The following is a 10292-nucleotide window of genomic DNA, read 5'->3' as shown; positions in this document are numbered from 1 at the left end:
TGTCCGCCCCAACACGCTGTCCTCTGACAAACAGCCTGGAGGTTTACGGTCGCCTGCACAGCTTCATCCTGTTCTTTACCTCCATTTTCTCACCTTCCAGTGCCACGTCAGAGGGCTAAGACGCTGTTAAACATCTAGCGTGCACCAGGCTTCGCATTTCTGGGTTTCTCGGCATGGGAGAGACCGTGGATTGGCCTAAGCCTACCACTAAATTATGCCAGTGTTTCGAGAAGCCCTTGGCAGTGTGGAGAGGCAATTCATTCTGGCTAAATGTAGGTTGCCATGATATGTGAAGAGTGCTTTGTGGAGAGAGCTTGGTGGAGCCAAAAGAAGCTTCAATGAGTTCTTTACCTCAGCTCTGAATAAATCACCCTCAAAATGTCAAAGACCACTTGTGTTTTATCCCAGTCTGTATGATGGAGATGGAAACACTCGATGGATTAACATTGCATGAGGGACAGCGAGGGCATTTCATATGGACAGCCATCTAACGCCACTGTTGAAATGCAGTCTCAGAGGAGTCTGGCAGTGCCATCACCGCCAAAGATCTGGGCCAAAACTGAAATACTGCCGTTGCAAAGCAGTCAGGGATCTGATCCATAACATCACAGATGAGAATAAGCTGTTTAGTCAAACATCAGAATAAGAGATGTCTATGACATTGTCCAAAAGGGTTATTAACAGCCCTAACTTGGTTTAGAAGTCTTAGAAGATCCTTTGTAATCTTCTACTTTCCATGATATGAAGAAAAACCTACAACATCATTTTCAGCGTAAAGTTTGACTTTGCTTATCAGAGCTGTTGTCCACTCCACCCTCTGTTCCAATATATCAGTCTGCTCCTTTCTCAGTGTCCTCTCTGAGCAGCATGGCCCCGGAGCCTGTGGGACCGAACCATCTGTCAGCCACCGATGAGGGACGGCCAGACATGCTACAACCATTAGAGCAATGAATTTCTACTGTGCCCTGTCTCGGGACTAAAACTTCATCCTCGCATACCCGGCGCACTCTCACATCATTGCAGTGTCAAAGTGAGACATGTTATTCCACTCACAGGTTGGTATTCCCGAGGTACCTCACGCTGTCACATACACAAATTCCTCAAGGTTTTGAGGATGCGCATTGTTTCACCTCCCTGTAGCATTTCTTTTGCTTGTTTTTTAACTTTGCGTGTCAATCTCAGTTCTTCTCACTCCTTATCTCCCTTTGCTCTCGCCCAAAATATCTAACTGCAGGGCTAAAATGGCCTGAGGCTGTGTCCGCTGGTAAAAAAAAATGTTTGGTATTCCATGCTTTTGTGAACAAATTCATTTTTAGATGATTTCATTAATCTTCTGCAAAAAAACAAAACCATGCATTAGCTTAGCTATGCCTTGTTTGAGAGCTTTTATACCTAATAAAGTGTGCAATGGGGGTTCATCTTACAAATAAATACAACTTTTCAAATGTGTGTTGTTTTTTTTATGAATGTGTGTTTCCTTATTCTTTTAGACTTTACAGACCTGTTGAATGTATCTCTGTCCTCATAAAACATTTGCAAAGCATATTCTATGAAGAGGGTAAATGATGGGTGTTTTTCAATCTGAAGGATGCTTCCTTGGTGGGATGGGTCTTTCAAGACACCAGACAAATCCACACATACTTATTGCTGTGTTATTCAGTCCTTATGTTCTACAAGGTCCTGCCCTTGCTTGTGCGTGTAGGACTGTCGGTGCTTTGAGGACCCTGAGGATACACCAGATACATCCTTGAAAATGCTCAACTCTTTCAGCGGCTCAGCCAATGTGATGTATCTTCTGCTGCACAGAAGATTGTGGGTCCGGGCAACCAGAGCATACTTTATTTTCAGCATACTGCATTTCACATACTGTGTTTTGGGACATACTAAATATTTTTCTGTCATACTAAATATTCTACTAGTATGGGTACTGGAAGGCACAGCATATGCACTTTTTATATTCATGCTTGTACGCTTGCATATTTCTTTACGGCCCTTGTTTCAACATTGCTTCACTTCTTTGTATGTTACCACCACCACAAACAGAATTATGACAACCCTCCACCCCACCCATCTTCTTTTATTGAACCCATTTATTTGTTAATGCTAACTTCATGACTATTATTTATTAAGAGAAGTGATCATAAAATGTGTCTTTGTGAAATGACAGTATGAACATTCCAGATGTAGTTATCATAATATAATGTTGACTTCACCCTGGCCAGACAAACCTCTTCTTGTCAGTTCCACCACCACCTACTGCACTGTGTAGACTAGACTTGGTCCCACCGTAGGAGATGAAAAAAGTATTCATCCAAAAAGTGAAATCTTATTGTGTCCGGACACCGCTGAGCTTCCCAGGACGTTTTGATTAGACACATTTTCTTAAAGCACAGACAGTATTTGCAAATATCAAATTGTATAGTTGTATATCTTTCATAACAATTGAATTAAAATCTGCAACAGGAAACACACACAGAAGCCCCCAGAAGACAAATATGTGTCTTCAAACAAACAATGAGGCGGTCGTCAACCAGAGGTGTCAACAATTAGAAAATAACATAATTGACCTAATAAAAAAATGATGCAAGGAAAATAACAATATTGCTATTAATCGAAAAACAGCATCATAAGAAAAACATTAATAATAAATAAACTTGCACATGTCCTTGTTCTAGAGATGCATATATATATATATTTAATGTTGTTTTTGTGAATAAGCCAGTGGCTTCACAGTCAGGAAAGGTGTAAGAATATGTACCATGTGAACACAATAAGTGTCTCAAAACAATTTGACACAGAGCCTCTGTGAAACAGGCCTTGAATATGAGGTATTAGTGCAATACACACCCTAGCTGATACTGAAATTACCTGAAACCAGTGGCACACATTGAAACTGGATCTTGTGGTCACCCTTGTGTAGCTGCCAGCTTCGCAGTTCTTGGTATTCCAGCCTCGTGTCAGATAAATCAATATTGCATGGACGATTCCAGCCTTTTTTTTTTTTTTTGCCAGTTTCCTGGCCTCTGTGGAGCAGTCCGTGCTTGTTTGTTTAAGGGGTGATGCTACAGTACTGGCCATCCTTTAGTGCAGTGATCCCTGGGAATAGCGAGACAAAACTGGACAACAATCAGAAACAAAAGAAACAAATCTTGTGGATTATCAGTTTCACTATGCATGAAAAGTCTAATGCTGCATGTCCCTGCTGTGTCACAAAGCCCACAGTACCACTCTTTGCATTGCTCTTCTGTTTAAACGAACTATAATAAAGTTTTAGGACTTGCTGTTCTTAGCACTGAAACCCGAAAACAGGCTAATCCCTCAGCGCTGTCCGGGATATAAAATTGCGTGTCCCGTCTTTATTGTAAATATCTAAGAAAAGACAGCTCTGACAAGAGCTTCCTGGTGGACACAGCCTCAGTAAAGCTAAAATATTATCTTTCATCTGATGCCTGTCCGTCCTTCACTTTGTCTCCCTGTATTATTTGTCAGCAGGGTCCCTCCTTAGGTCACTAGTGACACAGCGCAGCTTAATTACCCACAAACCTTTGGGAAAAATAACCAAGAGGTACTCTTATCACTGTGACTCTTTCTGCCAGAGGTGATGTGAAAGCCCCTTCCTTGCTTTTACTCTGTCACCATGCATTTCATCCCTGTGGCGGGCTTCTCTATGTTGTTCTTCCTCTGACCTCTCTCTCATCCCCCTCTCTCCCTTGAGAAAGCTCCAGTTGGTGGCCTTTCTCCAGGGTGAATGATGGCAGCTCGATGGGCAGACTCATCCACACTTAATTACCCATAAGCCCCTTGGAGGGCGAACGTAGTGACACTGCGACATGCGCACATCAGTCCGCCTTCTCTTCTTGTTGCTTCATTCCCGCACCACTGAGTGGATGATGATGTTACATAACGAAACCCTTTTTGGGAAATTCCACTCTGAAAGAGGATTGTTATTAGCATGAATATTGCTCAAAGTTGATACATTTTTTAATGAAATAATCACTTTGACTCGACATTTCCCCCCTTTGGTTATTCCAATGCAACACAACTTCAAACCCACAGAACTGTTGCTCTTACATTTTCAGACAGGCCAGTGGGGCCTCTGATCGGTCACAGTTCGGCTCCAATGCATCTGGGTAACAGAGTTTGTCATGCCCGACGCCCAGAGTGGTATTATGGAAACATGGGATCGTGAATACACTGCAAATCAAGAAAGAGCAGGTTTGTGCTCATCCATAGATGGCCTTGAAGCAGCTCGTATATGCACATATGAGACAGAGATCAATTTGAAAATTTATTTTCATATAAAAAGACACTATGAAAACATTAGAGGACTACTTTGTACAATCTTATGTATAAAAAGAACCAAAATGAAGGAGAAAGGGAAAGGGAGGGTTTTAAGTAATAAATCAACTGGAATGTTGGATGGTCGTATCAGTTGGTTAACACTTAAGCATCAAAGGCTGAAAGATGGAGAGTGAAGATGAGCATCGAAGGTGTTTGAGTTCCACGTGTTGCAAAATTTGCTTTCCGGTGTTTCATGTTTCTTTATGGCCGGTTGAGTTTGGCGGGCTTCTAACACCAAAAGGAAAAAAAAATGACACTGACCACCTGACCAGCATCATCTTGTGCTAGAATTTGCATAACACCATGAGTTCCTTGCAGAAAAGGAAACTGAAAGTTGCGAGACGTGAGACGCACAATTTCAGTCAGTCAAGCAGCATCGCACTTACTGTTGTGGAAGATAAAACTGAGCTCAAAACTGTTCATATAAGGTGAGTAAAAATATGAGAAATCTGACTGATGGAAGAGGAAAGTAAGAAAATCTCACACTGTGCTGAAATTAAAACCTGAAAAGTTCTCTCTTCCTGCAAACACCATTTATAAGTTACCATGGGAACAAGACTTTGTGTAGAATCCATCTAGAGCTTTCTCTTAAAGTGACCAGTTTTTTATATTGAAAAAACACGATGGGAATAATAATACCTTCTGAGTGCGGTTGTGTGTCCGACAGACAGACTACTTTGTTCTGTTGAACACACTGTGCAGCTGATCTGGATACCGAGCCCCGGCAGAAGGTCAGGTGAATGCGACCTCAGCTTTGGCAACCCGGGATCAAAACTCTCTCGCTCCTCTGAGAGAGGGTGAGATGTAGGTTCGCCTATCAACTGATTAGCTTAAAAGGTTAGAAGGGCCGCACTCTTGTCTCACCATCTGCGCCGTGCTGCTCGACTACCACATTAGGGATCGTTAAACAGATGGTTTGAGGGCTGCATTGGAAAATGTCAGGACAAATCGCCATCCCCGGACAATTACTGTTTTGAGCACTCCCCTTCTTCTGCATCTTTGCCTGCCTCGAGCTTGTTTTTGTTTCTTTTTTGTTTGCTATGTATATTGTATATTTGGGTTTTCTCTCTTGGCTACCATTATCTCTCTGTTTCTTCCACCTATAAATTGCGTGTCATCTCTTTCTCCAGACTGTCAGATTAATGGCAACTGCTTTGAACATAGACATAAAAGTCATTGCGCTATCTATTGAATCCATCCTGCACTCTTGACACTTCCTCTTTGTCGACGTGTGGGGGGCTCACGTGCTAATGTAGCAACAGCAGGAAACCAGTCGCCCTCTTGTAACGACTAAAGTACAGATGTAGATTGTCAAGCAGGAAGCACCACCATCGGTTCTTCTTCAGTCCAACACCTTGTAGCCTTATAACCTCTGTCTGTCTCCCTCCCTGTCTTTCTGTTTTGTTTGGTCTTTTTTTGCTACTGCTAATTCTCACAAGCGCAGGACCAAATCACACAGAGAGGGATCCACGTGAAGAGGAAGTATGTATCTGGCTTCACTGTTAACATTAAGATTTCACACCTCCTGGTAGCGCAGCGCTGGGTGGGCAGAACACAGTGGTGGTAGATTAAAAGCAACGGGAAGCATGTTTCTTGGAATCATCCTTAAATCGACGATGGTTGTTCTCGGGCTCTGCTGATGTCTCATTTTACATATTATTGGCATGAAAAACCTCCCCAGGTCACATGGAGCGAAGAGTATTTCCTCTGAAACACAGGGAAGCGCGAGTCAGCGGCTAAAACCGATATATACTTCACTCGAAGTGGCAAGTTTTTGAGGAATGAGAGATGCTAAACAGAGCTCGCACGGATTCTATTTGGGCAGAAGTGACTGGGATATCTTCTTTTCTGGCTTTATTGTGATTGGTGATGGCTGAAATGGATTTAGATGCTGAAATCTTTAAAGACTTTTATCTCTAAGCGCTGGCCCGGAAAAAAAGACAACAAAAAAACAAAAGAGATGCAAGAATCTGCATGACGATCACTATCCGTCTTCTCCCTCGTGGGGGGGATAACAGGCGGCGCACATTACCTCAGAAAGCAAGCTCACATGTATGTGCTGTGTGCCCTAAGTAATTTTTGTGTTGTTAATTCTCACAGGAAAAAAAAAAAAAAAAACAGCATAAGCACGAACCAAACCAGTCTAGAATTCAATGGATTATTCTTGAACAGTTAGACCATCGAACACAACGCAGTTGGGAGTCATTTCTTTCCATCATATTATTTTTTTCTTTGAAAGTTTCAAACTATAGGGGAGGACATTTATTTTTTAACTTAACCATAGAAAATACACAAAGTGAAGGAATGCAGTGTTGACACAGAGGATGTGAGAGGAATGGATGGATAGGAGTGTTGAACTGGAACCTGAAAACAAGCAAAGAGGATGGCACATATCAGTGAGCAGCGCTGTCCCTGCCCCCCCACTCCCTATCCATCCAAACGTGAGAAAACAGAGCAAACATAAAGGAGAGACTGAGCGACTGAATGCTTTCGTCATCCATTAGAAGGTAGGAGGAAATAAATGAAAGAAAGGTGCCTAGGGGGGCTACCAGTGTGAGAAACCTCAGTGAGATTTTTTTTCCCCTTGCTATAAAAAGAACTGAACGGTGCAGAAATATTCTTCTTTTTCTCTCCCCACCCTCCCCCAAGTCATCAAACAATTGAAAGAGATTTTCTTTTTTTTTTCTTCTCCATAATAAAATCAAGACATTTTTTTCTCAGGAATAAGTTTTTCATGTTTTTTTTTTTTTTTTTTTCTTTAAGTTCATTTAAAAATTTCTGGTCAGTCACAGATGTGTCCAGCCCCTGTTCTTTCTTTTCAATAGTCTTTGCGAAAATATAGAGTAGAACAGTCTTCTTTCCACGTCTGTCCGCTGCAGCAGTAAACAAATACAGTATGGGATCCGACAGAGCACATCGCAGGAGACGGGGAGCAGAGTGTGTGAGAGATCCTTTGCGAAACATCATGTACCCATGTGTAGCTTTTCAGAAGTCCAGTATCTCTGTGCATCTGTAGCTCGGCATGAGCGCGCGCGCGCGTGTGTGTGTGTGTGTGTGTGTGTGTGTGTGTGTGTGTGTGTGTGTGTGTGTGTGTGTGTGTGTGTGTGTGTGTGTGTGTGTGTGTGTGTGTGTGTGTACGTCTGCGTGTCTTCACACTTCAGTCTGGAAGTCTCCCTCGGATGAGTCGGGTGTGTTAGCTGAGGAGGAGTCCCAGTTCTTATTGTGCAGTTCCATCCGGTCCTTCTGCTCCCCAGGCACGATGGACAGCTCGGGGGTCATGGTCTTGAAGCTGTCCCAGGAGCTCTGCTCCTCCGGGGTTGACTTGTCCTGATGGAGAAGGAGGACAAAGGGGAAAAGAGACATGTTTGGAAAGTGCACCCCCCAAATGAAGATGGCATATGGAGCTGGAGGGGATACAAAGTCTTCGTTCATTGTTCATTTCATCTGGACTCTTAACAGCAGGGACAGTTATGTTCACGCAGTGTTTCGAATCACCAGGTCAGACACTAATCGCAGATTTATCTAAACCCTCTGTTTTCAAAATTGGATTACCTGTGCAGTAACTGTTGTGGGAATTCAATTAAATGCAAATCCACTTTTCAATATGCATCAAAGCACCATAAACATGGAATCGATAACATAATTCCTTCTTGATTTTTGCCTGCTGCATACTTTTTTTTACCATTATTTTTTATCACACTTATGTAATCTACCTGCGTTTGAAATGCATGTTTTGGCATCTTTAAGGAATAGTTCAACATTTCAAAAAATACTTTTTAGCTGCCTGCTGGAGAGTTTGGGGTAATATCACTCATATTTGCTCCTAAATATCAAGCTACAGCCGTTAGCCGGTTAGTTTATCTTAAGAACATATTTTTGGGAAATAGCTGATCCAACGTCACCAAATCCACTAATCAGCACGTTTAAATCTCCCACATTATCTAGTTTGTGTAGACAAAAATAACAAAAACAAATTCAGTCCAAAGACATCAAAAGGTAACTCTTGAATTCTTTTAGTTGATGGTAAGGGTACATGATCAGTTTCTATTTTTAAATGTGCTGTCCGTGTCTTCCTGCTGCAATTTTGACCCTCTTTACTCACCATAGCTGTGCGTACAGTTTACCTGTGAAATAAATGATCATTACCGACATGAAGAGGCTCTCACTTTTGGTTTTCCTACCTAAAAAGGGGCTTTAGATAATGAGACTGAACTGTTGACTTGTTTACCACTTATCTGGTCTTCTGAGTGCTGGTGTTTCTCACCACGTTGGACTTTGCAGCAATTATTTGTGGTCGGTACGATGTTATAACAGGTAAAGAATGATGGCCAACACCATGAATATAAGACCAACGCTGTGACAAATTGCAGTTTCACTTTAAACGATGTACAAGGGAACTATTTATTTAACCTGCACACAGATTTGGAGATGGATACGTAACAATACGCACTCACAGAGGCTGAATTTCATCTTGTGTCTCTAACATTTACAAATGTCAACATGCAAGCAGAGAAGCCAGCCAGTCGCAGACATTTCTTAGACGATATTTAACCTCATACATAGTAAAAAAAAAAAAAACAGCACAATACCTACCTGTAGTTCAAGGCACTTTTCCATCTTTCTATTATGAAAGAAAACCGCGTCTGTTCTTTGATTTGCACAAATGAAACCTGTCCTCCTTCATCTCCAACCGTCCCAATTAGTAACTTCTCAAATGAACCGATAAAAGTGTGAGACCCTCAGGGCTCGGGGTCTGTGATCGCTGCATGCGGGCGACACATGTGCCCACCATGCATGTAAAATACATGTTAGGGGGTTAGTCCAAACCGGAATTAACGGTGGCATTATGCATCAGGTAGGGGGCCATTATTCAGATTGGACTCGTTATCTGGTGGAAATCTCACAGAATGATTTCACAGATATACGTGGGGAAAGACACGAGGGATCGCCGGCCCAGATGACTCTCGGTGGGGCAAAAAACATACGAAGACGCAACGATACAAAATGTACTGCTTGTGTTGCTTTTCCGCAGACACAGTGAAACCCAACATTTTTAGGGACGACATGGAGCTGTATATTCATATTCTAAATGAGTGTTCAGAAGATGAATATTCACAGGATTTTCACCTCGAGAGTAGACTCAGTGAAAATACCAAATGTGCTTACTAATCCTATGTGCCTATTTGTACATAGCTAACCAGTCAGAGTCCAGAGCACAACTGCATCTGCTCTTCAAACGTATCTCTCCGCTGGCTCCTTCTTTCATGTTGTTTTCTCTGCATTCATTTCTCAAAATCTTTGCTTCATTGCTTCATCGGTCCTAAAAGACTCACATGTAACTCACTTTGAGTCATACACACCCTCAGCCCCTGTCTACCTCTTCATCTGACGCACACAACTCATTGATCTACAGCAGCAACCCCCCCCCCCACCCCTCCCCCTCTCCTTTTGCAGTGTGTGGTGATCGTCACCGAAGCGCTAGGGGGCAATATCTGCCTGATTATCATTCTCCCTGCGTCACAGCCTGACAGTTGGTAAAATGAATACAAAAGCCATAATCTGGGAGCCAATTTGCATGCTAAATGCTGGCGAAGGAACATTTTGTAATGCAGGAGTGTGGGTAATGCTGCAGTTAAGCCCAACTTTATCCCTGGGAGACCGGGCTAACGCGATTGTGCTGCCACTGCGTGTCTATCCATTCCCTTTCGCCATCTCTGCCTGCCTCCATTGCCTCCTTGCCCCCAAAGCTCCATCTCATCCCTCTTTCTCTCTCGTTCTCTCTCTCTCTCTCTGCCAGAAACCCCTCTACTTACACTCGACGAGTTCTTTTCACCTCCGGCAGACGAAATGCTCCATCGCTTTTCCCTCTGTGGTGATGAAATGAGAGGGACAAGACAAGGAAGACGGGTGTGAGAGAGACAGGAAGAGAGAGAAGAAGGGGGTAAGGAGGA

The 10292-nt window shown here is 42.7% G+C and overlaps 1 protein-coding gene across 1 annotated transcript in view; it reads right to left on the bottom strand.

The window, feature by feature from the left end:
- Positions 1-4275: 4275 nt before the first annotated feature.
- The window catches only part of adgrb2 (adhesion G protein-coupled receptor B2), a 215354-nt gene continuing 209337 nt past the window's right edge, over positions 4276-10292 (bottom strand). Inside the window, exons 35-36 of the mRNA XM_069699156.1 lie at positions 10155-10208; positions 4276-7668 (exon numbers count right to left, since the gene is read on the bottom strand). Coding sequence (XP_069555257.1) covers positions 7492-7668; positions 10155-10208 — 231 coding nt within the window. The 3' untranslated portion in view covers positions 4276-7491. The remainder of the gene's footprint in view (positions 7669-10154; positions 10209-10292) is intronic.

The sequence above is a fragment of the Brachyistius frenatus genome, unplaced genomic scaffold (genome assembly GCF_029030835.1).
Source record: "Brachyistius frenatus isolate BFR_SWC_R1_liver_20210118 unplaced genomic scaffold, ASM2903083v1 Contig_2, whole genome shotgun sequence".
NCBI lineage: Eukaryota > Metazoa > Chordata > Actinopteri > Embiotocidae > Brachyistius > Brachyistius frenatus.
The sequence above is the reverse complement of the archived record's forward strand: the minus strand, read 5'-3'. Positions and strand labels throughout refer to the sequence as shown.